Source organism: Chrysemys picta, chromosome 6, assembly GCF_011386835.1.
Source record: "Chrysemys picta bellii isolate R12L10 chromosome 6, ASM1138683v2, whole genome shotgun sequence".
Lineage (NCBI taxonomy): Eukaryota > Metazoa > Chordata > Testudines > Emydidae > Chrysemys > Chrysemys picta.
In genome coordinates, this window is record NC_088796.1 from 66,839,882 (window position 1) to 66,862,563 (window position 22,682).

At 37.1% G+C, this 22,682-nt stretch overlaps 1 protein-coding gene across 2 annotated transcripts in view; it reads right to left on the bottom strand.

Annotated features, from left to right (window-relative positions):
- The window catches only part of EFNA5 (ephrin A5), a 269,010-nt gene extending 246,669 nt beyond the window's left edge, over window positions 1-22,341 (bottom strand). Inside the window, exon 1 of one of the 2 annotated variants that reach the window (XM_005281645.5) lies at window positions 20,648-22,341. In XM_005281645.5, coding sequence (XP_005281702.1) covers window positions 20,648-20,772 — 125 coding nt within the window. In that variant the 5' untranslated portion in view covers window positions 20,773-22,341. The remainder of the gene's footprint in view (window positions 1-20,647) is intronic. The other variant, XM_065599245.1, reaches the window with a different exon arrangement.
- Window positions 22,342-22,682: the final 341 nt, after the last annotated feature.

Here is a 22,682-nt window from a genome sequence, read left to right on the forward strand (position 1 = left end):
AGTGGAAACTGAACAAAACATATATTACAGTGTAATGTGGTAACAACAGACATCTGTTTTCTAAATTGGTATCTTTTTAAAAATGGGAAGCTGGAGAGGCTGATAAGAATATAACTTGTGCAGCAAAGGAGAAGGCTGTATTAAGAATCTGTCAGACAAACAAATGTAATAGAACTGGAGACATTTTCATTACAGAGCCATTTTTTCAAGCACATACAAACTATCTAAGGAAGTTACTTATTACACTGAAATTTCTCAGTCAGAGGAGTGTGATTTTTTGTGGTAGTTGTGTTTTTAAGGTGGGGCTCGGGTGGTAGGCCAGGTGTAATAATTTATTACAATTCCATTTGCTCATTTCTGAGTGACCCAACTGTCAGAAAGATGCACTTATGCTTTAAGGTATTTCTCAAACAGTTTTTTTTTTTTAATAGAAGAGAGTTGATCAACTCGAAAATAGTTTTATTTTGAATATTCAAATTTGACAAGTATGTAGTCCTCAGTTAGGAATGTGCCTTAGTTTGAATAGTAGATGAGAATTAAAAAAATTAATATATAAGTGAAAACACCACATTATGTATGTCAATATATTGGGGGGGGGGTTCCCGCCCAGTTTGAGGGCCCAATCCTGCTCCTATCCATTCAGCAACAGGTGCACAATTTACTTTATTTGGATCATGATGGGCCCTTATGTATGCATCAAGATTCTGCTCTTACTGAAATTAGTGTCAAAGATCCCATTGATTTCCATGGTGCAGGATAAGGCTACAAGTGTTGTTATTCCAATATTAACATGGGTGTGCATATACCAGTAAATAAATATCTGCTCAATGAAATAAAGCTCCATTTATTTCAAGGGTTACATATATAAAGAGAAGAGTATGTTTTCACATGTGATGGCATGTGGATACGAGAATGTTGAAATAAATGTGTCACAATCACTATTTTTAATCAAGGAATTCCTGCCTCCCCTTCCCCGCCAAAAAAAAAATTACAAACTATTCCAGTAGAAAAATTATGTTTGAGATTTTACCGACAAGAGTCAGGACATTCTAATTTTTGGATTTCATAGCAGCGTTCACTTGGCTCCACTTGCATACTGCACATTAGGAAGAAAAATTACCCCCAATACACACACATTATATGAAAACAGAAAATATTACTTATAGTATTTTCAAGAGGGCCGAATACCGGTTGCTATGATAATAATAACTCTGAATTTTTTTACTTTTCTGCATATAAAATATCAACCATAACATTGTAGTCATTGTATCCAGCAAGAAGCCAGGAGGTTGGGCATTCAGACTAAGTAAGACTGATGATAAAAATTAAAAAAAAAAAAAAATGGTCTGGGTCCAATCCAATTATTTGGTTTCCTTATACTGTATTTATTGAAAGTCACTTTGCATCTGAAGCATATGAGAAATTATTCTAAGGATGTTTACTTTTATAAGTCAATATATGCGGTTTTCACTAAAACATAAACATTTCCAGCTGTTGGTAAAAATACAAGTGATAGTTACTATTTATGGCACACTCAAAAAATGTGATTATAGATTATTGGTTTAAAGGAAAAAATATACATTATGGAAAAAACAAATCTGCCCCTTTTTTGTCTCATTTCTAATTCTACATAGGCCTTGATTATTCTACTATTTGTGAACATAGAATAGCTAATGATACTTGACATAAATCTTCAGCATAGTGGTTGAGTATTCTTTCACTATTGCAGTCACTGATATGAGTTTTGCATGAATCTCTCTGCTTGCTAGGATAAAAATTTATCTGAAAACCATCATATTCCATTTTTTTTTAAAAGTCATTAATCAATATTCTATACTGAATTACTTTACAATTCTGTTTAGCCAGCCTCTGATTAACTGACACTCCTGGTTTAACAGAAGGTTGGCCAAGTACCCCCACAGCAATGCACACCATGTGTTATTTCCACACTTATCTAAAAACCATGTATTCAATATATTCCGGAAAATACTATATTGCACAACATGGATTTAGAAAACTGTTTTCATCAGCTATAACCAACTCTGCATATTCACTGCACTTATGAGTGCATAACATTGAACACTTGCAGATCATTAGACAATTTTCACAGGATACAGTAAAGGCTTACTCCCATTCATCATACATACACTTCCGAAAGATTAGGATTCCACTTGCCATAGTCCTGTAGGAGACAACTAAAGTACACTACAAACTCATTTTTAGGAGCAGGCAATGTCATGCACTGTCCCTTCCTAAGGAAAGGGCCAATGCAGTTATAAGTTTAGACAACAGCTCTCTCAGAACAGAAATAAAAAGAATTGTTTTTATACAGTGCCTTTCATATTTATACTTTTTTTTCATACTTTTCAATATGTTTTACAGTAAGGAGATAGACACCTCTTGGACACTAGTAAACATGGGAGCAGTTGAGCACTCACAAATAGTTAACACACTGCATTTGTTATCAGAACCAGAGAAAGACTGTTAGCCAAGAATCCAGGCTCATTACCTAGTTGTTTCAAAATGTATTAGGGAATCTTTAACTACAACATGGGCAGCCACCAGAGACTGACAGAAGAGACCAGTTTTAGGATTTCACTTAAGAGCCTTACCTAATCCTAGCCACATATTGTTAACTAACTGTTAGCCAAGGCAAGCAGCTACATGTATCTAACTTCTCTTACAGAGAGAGGGCAGCCAATGTTTGGCACTTCATTTCTTCAAAGTTTTCTATAACCCAGAGTAAGCTCTTGCCCTCTTTGTTGTAGGTTTCCCGTTCCTCCACATTGAGCAGTTAGGAGATCAGCAGCGTTCCCTGTTTAATTTCCCCCCACTGCCTTTCTTCTTTTTTTAACACATGCATACTTTAGCCTTGGCTATGGAGTGCTGACTAAGAAGCAACAATAGGAGCTTTTCAAGTCATCAGAGCAGGCTTTGAGAAGGGCTCAGCTCAGAGACCCAGTCAATATTTACTGCAGTTTGGAACCACTGTTTTACAGTTCCTTCCAAGCAGAACTCACCAGTGGGGAACCCTAAGAGGTTGCTGGATTTTATTTTAACACGGAAGAAACGAGGAGGTAAACAGATCACAACCAAAACCACTTTTTCATGAAAATAATCACGGTGAGAGAAGGAACAAAGAGAAAAGGAGAAGGAGGAAGACCATAAAGTTGCAGAAGATTCTAAACAATGAAACAATTTAGGTTTCAAGACTAATTAGCAATTTAGAATTAGGAAAATCATCTTCCCCCTAAAGCTGATTAGAAGAGTTTGAAAATCACATATCAGACAGCTACAGTATTCAAATCCACTTAAAGTGACCCTAGTAAACCACATATGTAAGGACACTGACCTTGTCAGCTATCTAAAGACCTTGCTTCTTTTTATGCAATGGCAACACCTAGGCTATAGCATGACTAAAGATAAATTATCATGAATGTACCATTTTCTTTTAGCCTAACTAAACATATTGTTTGATGATGTTTTGAAATTATAATTAAAAATACACCTGAAATTTGCTAGCAGAACAGAACTAGAAAAAGGACACAGAATATTTTTCCCCGCTATGACATTAAGGACCTAGGTTGTGTGCACAGAAGTAATTGTCACTGCAAACACATAAGTGACTTGTTTTACATGGGCAAGAAGTAGGCAGTTACACATTTTCAACCTTTAGGTAAGCATTTTCCACATACACATATTTCGTAGTTACAACTTAGGGACCAATTTTTAAAAAAATTTACACTAAAATGATTTCTTAGTACAGTACCTTAGGGAACAGCAATCATTAAAATAAAAACCAAATAAAATACGACTGTCTTCTACTGAACTAAAAAGAATTATGAAGGTTAGGTATAACCAGAGCCATAATGATCACCATTTACCTATTCAAACTGATAGGTAGCTGTATTTTTTAAAATGCTTAGAGACTTGTCCAAACGTAGCTTTCACATTTTCCCAGTTTACATATACTTTTCAACCAAAGACTCTGACAAGCCATATTTTAGAATAGGAAAAATCACAGCTTAAACTTCAGATGTGTCAAGACATATTAAAAATTATAGTTTATGACAGCCCTGGGGTTAAAGGGCATGCAACAGCAGTTCACTACTATTTTTTTTAAATGATGGGAAGTTTGTTTTGTTTTTTAGATTCCCCCTCTTCCTGCTTCACTTTTATGATATTTTTTTAAAATGGAGAATAGAAAGGATTCTAAGCTGCTTTCCTTTTTTCCATTTTACAGGTAAAACAGAAATGCTTATAAGGACAAAATAAAAGCAACAAAGGATTAGTGCAATCAGTTTACAGACTAAAGACAAGCATGGCTATGACAGAGAGAGATTCCAGAGTGAATGAAAGATGCTGTGAGTGTACTGCTTTTGCAAAGCAGAGTCTGAACGGAACCAGACTAGATGTTTTCAAGAAAGAAACCTGGAGTCATTTATCCAGGAATCACTTCACGGACAGTTTCTCTTCTCCCACCCTTTCATATTGTACTCTCCCGTTTCTGAATCTAAACAGCATTTTAAGGAAGAGTTACATCATTCTTAAAACAATTCCCACAGGTCAAAGTTAGGAAGAAAATAGTTTTAAAAAGGAATAAAAACATGCAGTGAAAACCAATGGAATAGGAAAATAAAATGGACTTAAAACACCAGAACTGAAATATTAAGCATAAGAGTGGTGCATGGGAAATCTCTTTAAGGAACTCTTTCAATCATGCCCTAACTCCTGAAATACTTTGACACTACTAAAATTAGTTGAACTACTAGCTAGACACTATTTCACTGTATTTAGAGTTGAACTTTTATAAATAAAAATCAAGTCCTTCTGTGTTTAATTCTCACTGGTAGGATGTATGCAATGGGAATTGTATGCAAATAGCTGTAGCATCTTGTCAGCACATCTGTGAGTATGCAACCTGTTCAGACTTTCACAATAGGTTCTTCAGATAAATATTACTATTACGTACTTACAGTATATACCAAATGTTGATTTTATTAGCATCTCCACAACACTTAAATATGGATTAATACTCCCAGGGCACAGTAAGGTTCATCTTCATTTCCCCATGTTACTGTCATGATTATGGATCCCTCATGCCACTCAGGTGCCTTTTGAATTGGCAGGATATATTTTCCCCACATTTGTCCCTCACTGAGGAATATTTAATAATATCTGGCACAATTGTGATGTGGACCATATAAGTGCTTAGAGCAGAAAACGTCCTCTTTTAAATTAGTAATTTTGATTATTAACCTACATGTTTTTCAAAATTAGATAGCCTGCTTGTACAGCCCAAGAACCTGATCCCAATTTTGATCTTTTGTCCCCTGACTGCTAACATGAAAACATTGCTCATGCAGACACATTTAAGTGCAATGTCATTACGAGTAGTAACCATGAGGAAAAATATGAATCTCTAGCATCTTTATCAGATATTAATTCCATTTTAAAATTTTCATCCGGATACACTGCCTTGATCTAGGTGTGTTAAGGCTTGAGACCCTCCCAAACCTAGCTTTGTCCTTGGGCATTTTGATTAACATGTGGAATGTAGAGGACATTTTTGTCTTAAGGGCGTAACTTTTCTGATATGCAAGAAAACACACAGTTCAAAGACCTTAACCTACCTCATACTGATTCTAATCTAAAAATCAACAATCTTGTAGGCACCTAGAGCACCTGCTTTATAGGAAACACATACACAGAGCAGATTCAGACTTTCTTCCTTTCTATACGAGAACAGAAGTCCTAATTGGGTACTGTCTCAATGTCACTGCTAAGGAGCACAATGGTCTGATTTACCCAGAGAAGTTACGCTATAGTCAACAGGCAAACACATTTGATCAATAAAATTATATTAGCTCCAAACCCAGCACCTAAAATAAAGTGCTTATGAAACTCTTCCAAACGTTTTGTTCTAAAGAAGGCCATTATATCAGCAGTAAATCAAGATGGCTAATATGAAAATGAAAGGCTAGAATTCCATTTTATATTGAACTATAAAATACAGTTCACTCAGTGACAGGGTCTGCTAAAGTAAAATAGAAAAGAGACTGTAAAACACAAAACCATTAAAAAAAACTAACCTGCGTGGGACTAGAAACTAGGGCAGAGAATCTATCCTTAAGCGTTTTTGGCAAATAAATTTTGTAAGTTTCAGGCAGAGAGAGTTTGCTGATGGCCATGAAATAGTAACAGGGAAGAAAAGAACAAATCTCCCACTCTAGTTATTTTCCTTCCCTTTACCCCAATACCACTCATTACCTGCTATGTGAATATACATAAAATGACACTCCAGGATACGTATGGATTTCCTATCACCTGGATTATACTAAGAATATTTAGCATAATGCCACTATTTTATTTAATAAAGATTCTCGTTATGGTTCTCAAACAAATGCTCAATCTGCCTCTGGTACATTTGCTAATGAAAGCAAAGACACTATTTGCAAGACAACTTCTGGGCCAAGTTAATAAGAGACTGTCTGATTTATGCTTCATGGATTTAAATGAGAATTATGCTATTAAATGTGTTACAAAATGATGCTCTGTGCAAGAAATGTTCCTGATATTTTTGTTTGGAGATGGCTTCAGAAATTAACTTCTTAATAAATCTATAATAGGATCCTTTTAAAAGGGAGCCTGTGAAGTGATCAGAATAATGCCACTGAAAATCCATGGAATATTTTGCCAAATTCAAAGAAATTCACCTGAAAAACCAAGTTATGCACACATTTTTCAAAAACATGTTGGATTCTTTAAGACAAATATGTATAAGTATGAATACATATGAAAACATTATTTGGGCCCTGAGCCTACAATGGGATCTGCTAACTTGGACCCCTTGACCCACTGAAGTAAATGGGACTCCACATAACTGAAGGGCTGAATCAATTTACAAGATCGAAGCTTAGTTTTCAAATTATTTTATCTTACTGAGTAGTTAGAAGTAAAATGGGTTTATTTCACCAAGTCTTGTCTTTTAAAATTATATTAACACCCCAACTTCTTGAGATTTCAATCTCCCCTACATTTTACCCCATTACATCACACCTCACAAGGGATCTTCCAGTCCACCTAAATTCAACAAAACAAATACATGACAGTATATTAAATGACAGTCTCTAAAATTTGCACCCTCCTACCCCCCTCAGCCCTAATTTAGTTAAACTTACAGTGCAGTGTTTGAGATTCTAGGCAATGGAAGAGAGATGACTGAATCATCTAATACAGAGCTCATACTGCAAGGAGAGTTGATGGCTAGAGCTATACTGCAGAAGTAGAAACCCATTTCTCAAAGGAATACAACAAGCTGGTCACAAAGTTAGGACACCACATAATCTTATTCACACAAGTAAGTGTTCACGAGTTCCAGGTGGTCTTGAAAGAGTAACCTATCATGTGATACAGCATGATTTTGAGGAGATTTCATCTGCTTTTACACTCCTATATCTGATTAATTATGGTCTTACCTTTTTCAACTTCTGACTTAATTCACCATACTTATTATGCACTAAACTGGTCTGTATTGTGTAAGGCGGTGGTTCTCAACCAGGGGTACACATACCCCTGGGGGTACACAGAGGTCTTCCAGGGGGTACATCAACTCATCTAGATATTTGCCTAGTTTTATAACAGGCTGCATAAAAAGCACTAGACAAGTCAGTACAAACTAAAATTTCATACAGACAATGATTTGTTTATACAGGTCTATATACCGTTCACTGAAATGTAGGCATAATATTTACATTCCAATTGATTTACTTTATATTATATGGTAAAAATGAAAAAGTAAGAGCCTAACTTTATTCAACCATTTTTGAATTCTTGAGCTTAGTCAGTCAGTAAAGCATAGTCTACATTTTGGTGGCTATGCAAGGAATAGTAATAATAAAAAAGCGGCATGATGTGCTGTCTCTCTCTTTGACTTTATTTACTGCTTGAAATGTTGATAAAATTTGAATTCTATCCTCATTTGTGTTTATATCCTTATATTTGAAAACAGACTTTATATTAAACAGAATTGGGCAAATGTTTGACAAAACCAGTGTTAGACATCCCAAAGCCCTATAGCCTGTAGATTTCCATTGCAGATAGCTAAAATCTTTCGCTTTTTACCAAAAGATTCCTGGGTTTTACAAAACTATTGTTTGGGGTTTTACCGATTTTCAACCAAATTTTGGACCATTCGAGTATATGAAAAAACAGATTATGTGAAGAAAATCCAATACATTACATTTATAGTATGTATTTATGTTAATAAACAGTCAGTGTAAACATGAAGTTATCTGTTAAAGCAAGGCAATGCGTGTGCATGTGTATACATACTGTTAATGAACAGTTCATTAAATAAACCACAGCACTAAACTGCTTTTACGTTCAACACTCTTACTATTCTCTATTTGTTGCTTTTTTCTGTACTTCCATTCCTCCAAAAATAACCCTACCCAGAAAACTGTGAAGTTAATTTTTTGCCCTAATTTTTACCTATTCTTTTAACATTGTAATAACCACCAATAAATTCCTGGAAATTTTTAAAACAAAATAAAAACAGAAAACAAAGGGCCCTGCACATGGCCCATATCCCCATATTGTAAGCAGAAAAAAAAAACTGACTATATAGAGTAATTTGAAAATAACTGGCTGCATTCATTCAAACTCTTGATCAAGTTTACTATCCAGCCTGAAATCTAAAATTTACAATAGGACACATGACTTGCACCCTTTCAATAAATGCAAATACAGCACTGATCCCTGCAATTTTATTGGAAAGCTCAGTTCACAGAAAGCATGTGCAACAGACAGAAAGGGAAAAGTGGGTGAACTGCAAGAGGAATCTATATTATATATATATATATATACAAACACACACACCCCTCAACCCCGATATAACACGACCCGATATAACATGAATTCGGCTATAACGCAGTAAAGCAGCGCTCCAGGGGGGCGGGGCTGCGTGCTCCGGCAGATCAAAGCAAGTTCGATATAACGCGGTTTCACCTATAATACGGTAAGATTTTTTGGCTCCCGAGGACAGCATTATATCAGGGTAGAGGTGTATATAAAAAAAAAATGAATGACTTGGCCAAAATTGGATGGGGAGAAATACTCCAAGAATTCAAGTCTTTTGAAAGCAGAAATTATGAACATACATGTAAATGGCACTTCAATATAACTGAGTTTCCAATAGTGTTAATATGTGGGCACTAAATATATAACGCATGTGTTTATATATGTAAATATAGACACATACACTCACAATAGAACTGAGTTTCCCCAATGGTGTCAGTATGTGTTATGCACACAGAAATATATACACACACACTTACGCTATTGTGGAAACTCAGGTATATTGATAAATATAATTGTGTATATCTGTACACACAATTATTTATATATAAATACACTGTAACAATTGGGTAAACTCAGTTATATTGACAAGTGTGTATATCTATACACACACACACGTACATATATGCACATGCATTATATATTATTAGACACACACTTTCCATGTTCTTTCCCCCTAAAAGCAGCACTGACAATGGTGACACTAGAGTGTGTAATTAGTTTTTATTGTTCCCCTGACAGTCATAGCTCTGCAAGGACCCCTTGCCTTTTCCATTGTAAATGTTATGGAAAAAATACTCTAATGGCAGGCGTTTAATTATAGGCACAGCAACTATGATGGGAGCTGTGCCAGAAGTGATTGGCAGCTTTGGATAGCAGATATTCACAAAAATAGGTCTTTCTTCCCTATTCTATTGCCCAAATTACTGAAAATGTTGGCTTTTAAAATATATTTTCCCTGTGACTGTTTACTGACAATTTAAACTAATATTATACTGTATTCCACATACTCTAGTGCTACACAGCTTCAAATGACCCCCACCTTAAAATTACTGGGGAATGCTCAATAGGGAAAACAGTATGTGTTCATTCAAAAAAGTGATGTGCTATTTAAAAAGCTCAAGCTATTGACAACATCAGGAACAACAACAACAAAATTTCCCACCAACTCAAATTTGTAGTTCACATTTTAAAAATTGTTTTTAAGAAAATAATATATATATTGTGATAGCCATTAAAGGGGCAACACATCCCCTTCCTTTTTTAAAAAAATAGCTTTATTCAATATTTACAGGACATTGTCCCAATGCCAACTATGACAGTTTCTCTAGTTCTGTCACTGAGAGGTGTGGGGTTTTTTTTTTTTTTTTTTGGCCTGATTAATTAGCAATTGGGAGACACTTTTTGGCAGCTTTCGTATCCTTAGTATTTCCTCTGATTTGGCACAAAAACTCTGATGGGAGCATCGCTATTTGTACTGTACTCCTCTTAGTGATGGATCACTAATTTTTAATAAACTAAGCCCTAAGAGAACTATAAAAAGATGTTAAGTGTTTTGAGGCAATAACAGTAAACAAATACAAAAGGGAAAAAGGGCAGCATGTAAAATATTAGGTCTTTTCTAGACTATGTATCCAGGAGATCACATGTAATCTGAAGAGGGGGGCCTGAATTGGTTCTAAGCTACCTGTTCCAAATCTCTGCCTGCATCTTTAAAAAAGGCTCTAGTGACTAAATAACATGAATGAGGGTTTTCCTTGCAGAAGAATGTTGATATGAACCTCCCTTCATTGTTTCTCATCCCTCCCCACCACCAGATGAACAAAATTACTTTGTGAAGCGGATCTCTATGAAGAATGACCACAGAATTCTGGACCAAATGGTAGTAAGTTTATGTAACAGTCACAAATCCCTGGCTAAACTGAACAAAGCAACATTATTCCTAAATGGTAAGTTTTGGAATTTAAAAGTGAAAGTATCTTGCAATAAAATGGGAATTTGCAAATAGCTGTGGAGTCAATTGCGGAGTCGCCATCCCCCATTCAGCTGGCTCTCAGATCAGTGACTTCAAAAAACAGTTTGCCATTCTGGTAGCTTAAGGCACTTTCTGTGCCAGTGCAATGACCATGCTGTGTGAGAGTGTCAGAAGGTCACTACTTTGAAATTCCAGCATCTCTCTTTATTCCCTTCTTTCCTGAAACACTAGGAGGGAAAGTAGAATTGAAAGCTCTTACTTTGTCCACACCTACTTGCTAAACATAGGAGAATACATTTCCTCTTTCTATGAACATATTTACTGTTCTTTTAAGTTGAATTATTGTTGTTTGTTTTTGTTCAACAGCAACTTTACAGTACAACTCAAAGAAAACCTCACTGATACCAATAAAACTGCAGGGAAAGACAAACTTCTAATGCTATCAAGGGCGGCAAAAAATAAATGTCCAAATTACCCAACCCACTAACTCATCAACTGAACTAACTAAAACACTACACGTTTCTGTTGTCATAAGGAAAAAATGCTTTTTATTTACTTTCTCTTCCTGTTGTATTTTTGTACAAGAGGCAGAACAGTAGCTGCAATTACAGGTTTAACAAACTGTAATAACTTGGAGGAAAGTAAAAAATTGAAACCTCAAAAGCTTGGAACAGCAAATAAACTACATAAAGATTTTTTGTGTGTTTACCACATAACTAATCAGAGGAAAAATATTTCGGCAACACTGCTGTTTCGAGGCCTTTGTTGGGGTCGGTTAAGGAACGAGTTATCTGTTCGTTGTTAAAGCTTGTCATTTCTCCATTCCTTCTCCCTCCCCACTATTATAGGGCATATTTACTATTATAAAACATCTGTCACAAACCTGCAGAGTGAATAAAATATGTTTATTTAATTAATTAAAATGTCTATTTAATTTTAAAGTTCTTTGGAGCCATTTTATTAATTCAAAGAAAGACAATGGCAGAGCTGGTAAAGCTGTTGGCAGCCCGTATCCAATCGCTAACCAATATTGCCAGTCCAATACAGTGGATTGACACAGCAAAGATTATACCATATCAACAGATAGCTAAGATGATGCCAATTTTAAAATTTATTCTAACAAAAATCTACATGTTTGGTTACACAGCACCACAACTATTTCATGAGAAATAGAACAGCTTTGTTTTTATTAAGTGGTTTAGAATTTACTGAACCCCAATGCCACGGTAAAGATAAGAACTTGATATCTGGAGAAACATACTCAGCAGGGAAATTACACTTTAAGCAAAACAAAATACAAACCAAAACCACGCAGTATAATAAATGTGCATTATCAAAAAAGCATTATATCCCTTAATAGTTCCCTATGAGATTATATAATGGGACTGTGGGGGCTGAGGAGTATGCATGTATGGTTCTTCATAACAAAGAATCTGAATATGTGGATTACTACTTTAAAATGCACAAAAAGCAAAAATGCAACATTTCCTTACTAGCCCCTAGGGAAGTGCTAAGGTACACAGCACAGCTTGTGTTGGTGGACCACTCGAGTGCAATGTGGATTTGCCAGTGGCTGGCAAGCATTCACCCAACAGCAAAGAAATGGAAAAAAAACGTTGAGGAGAAAAGAGAATATTTTCTTCTAATGAACAACGAATGTCTGTGCTACAAAGTAAAGATTGATTCTGGCACAGTGAGTGAGTTTTATACAAAAGCACGTGACGCAGAAATTTTAATGTTGAAAAGAAAAAAGGCCAGATATTTGCTAGAAAAGAGAACACAGCATTTAGCAACATTTTAGCAAATTGAAGGGAGACAAAAGTAGAAACCTCACGCTTCTCCCAGTCCAGCTTTTATCTCATCAAATGACTCTCAAATGGTTTAGTCCTTCTCTACTCTCCATTTCCATTTCACTGCTCTCCTCAAGAGCTGAATAGGCTCAACTCAACCAAAAATGGCTCTTTGGAAAGTACTTGATGTAACTGAAATAAAAGTAAAAAGTTAGCCAAGCAACCTACCAATAATAATGTAGCAAAGTGTTTTTTGTTGCACAATTGTATCCCAGACAAATATATTCACTTAATGATCGAAAAGGAAATTTTTAAAAGTAAAAAAAAAAAAAACACTTCTACTGTAAATACTATTTTTATAGATTTCACCTTATTGAAAGTTTTTGACATTCCAGAATCATTGCCAATTCATACTAACAGATTACAAAAGAGTTGCAATAGAAACTAAAAAACAAACAGGCTTGAAGATTATAAATGAAAACTGACGACCATGAAGAACTTGCTATCAAACATTGGTATTGGCAACTCAAGTATATAGAGTTAGTCAGTTAGTAGAACGTTCACACATTTAGCTACTAGATGATCTCTCACTGGAATGCATTTTATTGCTCCTTCATTTAACTAGAACAAATCATGGAAAAGCTCTAGAATACCAAATAGCCGAACATGGGTATCAATTACAAATATTTCCTCTACATTTTGCAGCAAGTATTGAAGAAAAATAAATTAGTCAAACCCATTTTTATTCTCAACTTAAATGAAAAATAAGGATTGACAGTTCATTTTCATCTACCTATCAAATGTCAAATATATAAGGGATATTCCTTAAGACAAAGGTTTGTTTTATTTTATTGGAAACTATAGAACTCTACCTGAGTGAAATCCAATCTCATGATCACTGTAAAATAGTGTATACTCTCTTTTCTTTTCAAATGTTTGATTTTAATATAGATTCTTAATGTTTTTTAAATTGTGCCAATATCGGAATATATGGTTTCACTATTTTGCAATCGATCTTAGGATCCTTAAAGACCTGGGTTTCAACTATATAGAGGCCTGCACACTAAAGAATACTATTCCATTTTAAATGAGCTCAACTATTGTAATCTATCCTGTAGAGAGTACAATTAACAGAAATAATGCAAAAGGATCAGGAAGAATTCTGAGACATGAAGATTTTTATTTTTATATTCAACTATGCTGAAGTATGTTACAGTAGGGTTTACTCACAATAGCTATAATAATCACCAGAAAGCGGTTTCAATAATATGTCTGTTTTAAACTAAACATGTCCATTTAATTATGTTAGGCTGCTGCTGACTGACTACATCTTTAAGCAGAAGTGTTAAGAAAATTTAAACAAAACAGAATTCTCTCTTCTCAATAATGAATACATCATTCAGAAACAGTAGAAGATTAGATTAATCATGAGACCAAAGACATTTTTTCAAAGCAATGCTTAGTACTTGAGAGAGGGACATGGAGTGATTAGAAAAAGAAAAAAAATTCTTGAGCTTCTCTGCATTTCAATTTTAAGACATTTCTTCTTACATAAAATCCTTAACCTGTCAACCAAAACAAAAGGACACATATTGCTAACCAAGGAGGAATTACACTCAACACATAGTTTCTCAAATGGCAAGAGTGGTTTCTTCTCAATATTGTTTTCTCCAACGTGAACTATTGCTTCATAGCAACATGAACTCCCACAACCCTCCCACTCTATGTGCTCTTTTAATTAAAGCTTAATATTTAAGCAGTACAGCGTACTTCCTAATGTGGGATTATTTCAGGAAAAAAGCAGTAGCACTGTATTTTAATAAGTGCGGAGAATTCTGAGTGGTTTGTTTTCTGAAGCAGAGGCCTGTAATTTCATGTGTTTCGTATTACATTTGTTTATATATATTGCTACTAAGGGAATACCAATGCGTGAAAGAAGAAGGGTAGTGGGGGAGGCCAAGAACTAAAAAACACACCTTACAAATATTTTTTTATTTTTAATCAAATAAGAAATTGTAATTTTTTTTATTGGAAGAGGATGGCTGGGAAACCATTTGTACAACAAACTGTTCATCCTGTGAGTTTAGCCATCTTTATTAATTAAAAAAAACTTTCATATTTCCTTTCTTTTCTTGGTTGTTGTTACATTTATGCTATTCTCCCCAGCACCACCCCCTTTTAAAGACACTTCTGTGTGTTTATGTTCATGTATGTGTATATATGTATGCCCCTCCCTAAGACTGTAAAGGCCAGGACTCCTGAAGGACTAATTGTATTCATTCATTTTCCCAGCCCAGCATGGCACTGGTAGATTGCTGGGTTCATAGCAACACGGGAGAAAAAGAAAGGCTCATCTTTATCTATCCTTCTCCAACAGGAAATAGGGCCATGGGCAGAATGCAATGAAATGCCTTCACTATGGGCATTTGCAAAAGATTAAATGGGAAGAATTTCAGGAGAGAAATTTACCCCTTAACTAAATTTCCTTCCTGCAGAGGTGAAGGCCTGTAAAACTATTGTCCACTGTGCAGGTTTTACAGAAGGACGCCATGACTGATTCAACCAAAAGGTATTTTTTCAGAGTCACAAGGGGTACAGTAACATTATTAAAATCTGCTAAACTAGGTGAAATGAACTACTGAAGTCTCTACTGGTGCATGTTTAATCATAAGAAATGTATTGGGCCAGAAATCTTTTTGTCTTTCAGATTTGAGCTGCCAGATAAAACTATTCCTCCAAATACAAGACATATCATACCCAAAGAAGGAAATACTTCTGGAACCTAAACTTCAAAAAGGGCTTATTGCTTTAACAAATTCTGAATTATCAATATCAAACACCCTGGTTCTCCCCACTTTGCTCCCAACACTGATTCAAACTGATCAGTTGAACACTGTACTCTCTGAGCTCCAACCCTTTCCATATAATTTCCCTCATTTCTGCAGGAATATTTCATGATTTTAAAAAATAAACCCATCCATACGACTTGTGCATTTGTAATCAACATATTATGACCAAATTTTCAAATGCAGGTGCATAAAGATGCTGAGGTATTTTTGAGAAGTCAACAGAAGCTGTGGTGCTCATAAACTCTGAAAACGAATCTGAAAAATCAGTCCACTTCTTTCAGACTCTGATACAGGAAAACACTTAAGTGCACGTTTATCTGTTAGCATATACTTAAGTCCTGTGTATTACAATGGGATTTAAACAGGTACGTAAGTGTTTTTGTGAACACAGATACCTCCTGAATCAAGGACTAAGTGCCTAACTATGGATTCAGCTTCCTAACTTTACACACCTGCGTTTGGAAATTTTGATCTAGTCATGGAATTTACAGGAACACACTCATTTTCCACTCTGTACTTGAGACCTCAAGCAACTATCCTAATGAGAACTCTAATATTGATGAGTCCAATTATGGCATCACTTATAATTATTATAACCATACAGTTAGAGATTAAAATTACTTTGAGTATATAATTTCCAGTAGACCCACATATGTATACATACATACACACACACATACATATCTATATCTAGAGCGATCAGTCCATGAATACAAATAATTACATTGAATTTTTAATTACATATATTTTTATTTATTACGGCCAACAGCATACACCCTTCTCATCCAAACACCACTAATTTCAACAAAATTAGTTTCCTGAGTAAGACAAGCAAGATTTGGCCCTTTGTATTAGTGATAAAAGATTTGACCTGACTAGAAACACAAACTATTTAAAATTCTTTGAAACCACCATCAATTTATAAATTCTATACAATATGCAACTCTTGAAATAACTTATATAGTTAGACAGAAATTGCAGTCTTGAAATGCAATCCCGTAAAAAGTACAGCACGTAGCACTTACTACTGCAAGTAGTCCAATTTGACTTAAGTAATACTACTCCCAATGGCAAGTGCTCAGTAGCTAGCAACTGAAGGATCAGGCCCTAAAAAGGGAGAAATGTCGGTGACTGAATCATCATCATTATCATCATGGTACTGATGAGTCAGATGAAATAAATATGTTGCATTCTGAATGAACTCTCAAAATTATGTTAAACATTGCACACAGGAACGTGGCTGTGACAAGATCCTTACTATTTCTCTACGGTGAAGTGGTACTTCTGCAGTCATAGATGTAAGACTAAAGTGTTTTAAGAGTAGATCAGAATTCACAAGCACTTTAACATCTACAAAATCACATATAAAGAGCACTTGCATAAATTTTCAAGAATACATATTGTAAAATATTCTATCCACAAGTTTTTACACACAGTTTCACATGTAATAAAGCAACCTTATTTTAATCACATTTTAGAAAGCCTCGTGTTTAACAGAAGAGGAACACATGTTTTTATTTGGAATCAGCGTATGGTATTTATGAGGAGACATATATTTTGTTAATTAAAGTGACATAGTAGGAAGCAAGCAAAATGATACTTCTAAGTGATTTTTCTGAAAATATATTTGGGTGATTTAAAAATAAATTACTATGTTATATTACTCTTTCATATATTAACAGTATAACAGAAGACATTTTTAACTATTCTACCAGGATTTTGGCATCTATTCAAAAAATATCCAATACAAACCTTTATAATATACTTACTCATGGTGTTTTATTTAAGGAAGTGTGTTTCATACTGGAGGCACTAATCTATTTGCACCACTCATCAGATTGTTAATATGACTTTTTAATAATAATAGAAATTATTTCTGTTTTCATAAGTTGTTTAGTTAGGTTAGCAACTATAAAACCAAGATATAGCTGTCAGAAGTACATGAAAAATCTCTTCACTCAAAAGGTTTGAAGAAACTGTATTGTAGAGCATATTTCTATTTTCTTGCGCTTGAACTTAAATCTGAATTTTTAACTGACTATTAGTTCACAGTGGATTGGTAACTTTGGATAAACATTATAAAAAAGTAAGGTAAACTACTATGGCTATATTAAAGGTAAAAGAAATAAAACATTATTTCACCTGCCAATTCAGATTGTTATCATCCAATTAGGTATTGTTTTTGATTGCCACATGTTAGTAAAAACAAAATGCAGTCAATCCTCTGACATAGAAAGAAAAATTACTGACAAGTTATTACTATTGAACAACTGACTAATTTTAAAATTTTGATAACCAGACTGAATTTTACCTTCTGAACTTAGATCCTGACAGAGGCAATACAAAATACAAAGCAATTTTTCCTCCCATCCTCTTATGTTTATCCAAACAGATGTTTGCCTGTTTTTATAGCACAAGATCGAGGAACTTGATAGGCATGGACAAAATTCAGATTTTTACTGCCACTACTCTGTAAAACAGAAGAGTAGCATATTTGAGCTCGTTATAACTTTACCATATTTTTAACTCTTGAGCAAATATGTCATATAGAAACAGATACTTAAAAAAAAGGCTGCTTCCTATTTTAAGATATCAAGAAAGTGTTTTTTGTTTATTTTGCTTTGCTTTTTAAGAAGAGATGGCTTAAAATAATTTGTAATGAACTCATGCTCCTCGTGTGTTTGGAAGCTTAACAAAACAAAACAAAATTTTCTTTGCAGATGTTGAAAATTTAAGTTAGAAAAGGTTTTCGTTTTACAATGATGTAATATTACAAAGTTTAATAAAAGCATTACAAACAGACCCATTAAATACATACTACTTATTGTCACATTAAATATTATTTCTACTTTCAAGTATCTTCTCCATGCATAATAACCACACAGAGAGAAGCAGAAAAGTTAAAATTGTAAACTTTGTTTAAAAAAAAAAAAAAAACAATCTCCATACTAGCAACACGTGCCTTTCATTTGGTCAAATTTACTCCCTCAAATATTTATCTCTCTTTACAGCAGAGTAGATGAACATTGTTTGTTTGAGGGTTGTTTTTTTAAAATGATTTTACTGTGTTTCATTTCAACTTTATTTTAAGAAAACTTTGTTAGATGAGACATACAATTTTTTAAAGAGGCATATGCTTTAAAATATATCTAAGTGTGATGGGAGGTAGGACCTTCCTTAATTCTACTCTTAATAGTACTTTAATGTTATGCCTGTGGCGACAGCTTTAAAAAAAAAAAAAAAAAAAGTATAGTTACTCATCACAACTAAAAAGTTATCCAGATAAATCATTATTTTCTGTCACCCTTCTTTTACATCAGTTTAACTTAACTGAAAAGCTGCCACCACAAGCATAACATTAAAGAACTAAGCTAACTAGCAAACTCCGGGCACTTGAAAATTCTGCCGGTTAACTTTGGTATCACCTATTTTGAAGCCAATGATATACAGAATACAACAGTATTCTGCAAGCAATGCAGATGTATTAAAAAACATGACATGTAACAAAAATCAATGTGCTAATCTCAAACCAAACAGCAGTATCAGAAACATAAAACAGAGATAACCTAAAGTAAAATGTCCTCAAATTTACTTTGACTAGCTTGACAGGTTAAAATAAATAAATAAATTATATATATAATCTGCTCACATTTACTTTAACAAAGACAAAAATACAACAGGTGACTTTTTACTGAAACATATGGATACCATTTGGAACAGGACTGAAATATCATTATACTGAAGTAAAGGGGAAATAACAGGAACACTGCTAGATCCTAAATAAAACCTCTTATTTCAAAGAAGGTTCATTTACCTTTATGAATAGAAAGTTTTTAAATAAAAAATTATCTTTCATTTATAGCGACACTATTCAAAAACATGCAAAGGTACAAAAAAATCTTTTAGCACATGGAAAGCTTGGGCTCTATTTGTCTTGTCAACTATAATTCAAGAACAGTTTGATTCTCACTAAGTGGCTCAGTGAACAACTGGTCCCCCATCCCCACCACCACCCGCCAACGTTTATAAATGTAGTTCTAAACCATCAGATGCCCCTTTTATTGTGAGTGCATCACTAACTATTACACTTTAATTTGATATAACAACTTGAGCAAGAGAAGCTGCCCTTTTCCATGGGAAACGTTCAATCCTGGACTCTTCTACAAGTGCTGAAGTTTTAGAAGTTGGAAGCTTCTTTGCTCCGTTAATGTGACTTAACCAGCTTACATAAATTCACTGAGAGGAAAGCTGCTCCTTTACTCCATCTCTGAAGCCCTGACATGGAACATCTGCCACATGAACAAGCCAGTTCCAGGCTCCTCTACAATCTCAATCCAGGCAAAACATTTCCCTTCTCTCCATAGTGAAACCCTCTTACATAAAAGTCATTCCTCCACCCCCAACATCAACACACACACAGAGAGAGAGAGAGAGAGAGAGAGAACAAATCCACTAGAAACAGGTTCAGTGCACTGCCGTCTAGGTTATAGTGAAACAGTGCAGGACTTTCATTTCACATAATTATAAAGAGTTTTCCTGCAGCAGAGGTCAGTATAAATGGGTTCCACTACCTATCTATAATAGGGAATTAGATTTAAAAATGTTTATAAACGGATATGCTTACACGTATGCCTATATATGTACAGACACATATACCCAGAGTTTATTAACTGTAGATGCTGCACCTACACTTTGATACAAAAGTATCACTATTTGGCACTCTAAGGAAATCAGAGTGCCAAGCACTGGGGGGCAGTTAGCCTGATGCAATATTGTTTGCTATGGCTAACCGGGAAGATCCAAACTAAAAGTTCCCCCTCCTGCTGCACTTAACGCAGCCGGAAGAAGAAAGTTTTCGCCCCTCTTGCAAACAAGTAGGTTTCCAGGCACTGGTCGGGAGCCTCATACTCCAGCCCCGGAGAGTGCTGCCGAGAAGCCCCTCTCTGTCAGCTACACGAAGTGGGGGGCCAGCCCCTTCCTCTCCTTCGTAGCCCTTGCCCCCTCTGCTCTGAGCACGTGTACAGCCTGACGAGCGGTCCGATCTCCCCCTGCCTGTAGTGCTGCTCACTCTGATGCCTGCTGGGCAGCAGCCCCGCGTCTCACCCCCTCCGTGGGAGAAGAACCCAGCACAGTGGGTGCTAGGGGGTCGGCTCCCAGCCCCGCTCCCTTCTTACCTGGGGTTGGTGCTGTTCCAGTAGACTGCATAGCGATCGGCCACCGCCTTGGAGCCGGGATCCTGGCCGAACACACACATCCAGAGCACCAGAAACACCAGCATCAACATCTCCACGTGCAACATCACTGAGTCCCGGCCCACACCGCCGCCGGGGGATCAGTCAGTCAGTCAATCAAGTCGCAGACAGACACACACAGAGGGCAGGGAGGGGACCACAAGGAGGCTGCACTGACTAGCCGCAGCGAGACGCCCCCCCAATAGGGTGTGCCGGGGGGGGGGGGGGTCCTTGGGTCCCTTCAGGAGCCGCTGGAGCTTAGTCACCCCGGCAGGGGGAGGTGGGATCCGAGCCGGGCGGCGGCAGCAGCGGGCGGCGGGCGGGGAACATTCACCGGGAGTCCAGTGCGGAGCCCACGGGGAGACATACACCGGCGCCGGGAGGCTGCTAGCTCTAGGCTGGAGGTGGGGGGGGGGCTCCTCTCAAGACACCGCTCTCCGGCCTTTTGCAAAGTTACTTGGTGGCTGGTGGCACATGCGGGGAGGGGGTTCAATGTCCGTCCTTCCTTCGCAGCCTTCCGGCTCTGGAGGCAGCTGCAACCGGTTCAGGTAAGCGCGCGAGGATGGAGGGGAAGCAGCAGCTACAAATCTTCACCCTGGCGCCCTCCCCCCCGGGGTCCTGGGAATGTGTCCAGGCAGCTGGGCCGGGCGGGAGGCAAATCCGTGCAGCAAGAACAAAGTTTGCCGCTCTGCCCCCCCACGCTGCAGAAGGGCAGCAAGCGAGCCCCGAAGAGTCCGGCTGCTGCGCGGATGGAGTTGGGGAGCCTGCTCTGCAGCAGAGTGTGTGTCTTGGTTGGAGGAGACTTCGTGGGGTGGGTTTTTGTCCTTCCTGTTCCTGGGCGCTGGATGCACTACGGACCGAGCCACAGCAAAGGCACAAAAAGCGGCCAATCCAAGCAGTACTGCGGCGCGGGACCCGAGCAGATGGAAATCAGGGTGTTTTAGGACAGGCTGTAAAACCAGCCGAACCTCGCAGAAGGGGAAACTGAAAGCCCACAAACTCCTCTGGTGATGCTGGTGTCAAGCCGCCTCCTCTGCACAGGGAACGAGCTGGAGCCGCAGGACAAGCAGCAGAAATCTCCTCCTTCGGCTTCCCCAAGTGTCTGTGTTAGAATAAAGCAGGGTCCATCCCTGAACCATCGACTTGGGAAGAAGGACGAAACAGTTTGAAAGAGCGAGAGAAGGGGGAGGAAAGCAAGCACCCCTCAGAGGACTACATCAGAAAACAAATCAAACCTTCGTCTTGGTCTTGCCCGGCAGCTTTTCCCTCTGAAGAAAAAATATTCCGCCCTAGCAAGCAAATAAACTTGAATGCAGCGGCGGGGGGTGGGGGCAAAAGTCAGTTTCGCAAAAAAAAATGTTTTATGGGGGGATATTTAAACTGTCACGCCCCCTTTTGCAATGCTGGTCCCTTCACTGCCTGTAAATCCGACATCAGCAGCCTAGGAAAATCTGGGAGTCTAGAGCTCTGGGTGTCTGTGTGCGTGTGCAACAGACAGCTGCATAGATATATACACGGTATATAGAGACACACACATACATACACATGCGTGTGCGTCAGAAGAGAGATCTGGAAGCTGGTGTGTGCGAGGAGTAGATGCACGGAGGAGGCGCAGACAGCTAGCTCGGAGCACAGGCGCTGCTGGTTGATCATGTGGGATTTTTGCATGCAGTTTACTTGGGCAAGGGAGGGGGGATGTGGCGGCGCAGCCAGTCAGGGCACAGCCTGCTGTTTGCTTACAGACTGCTTTTTCCCTTTTTTTACTCCACCCGGATTGGTTTACAACGCGAGAAAGGGGGCGTTTCCTTATTCTCCCCTACTCCATGCCAAAATATTATCCAGCCCCACCTCCTGAAACCTGACTAATTGAATTACAAGGAGATCCCAGTGGTCCCTGTATGGTCTTGCTGCTAAATGTAACCATTTCAACACAGGCTCTGTCTAGGGGTCCTCTCACATACACGACCATAAACTCATC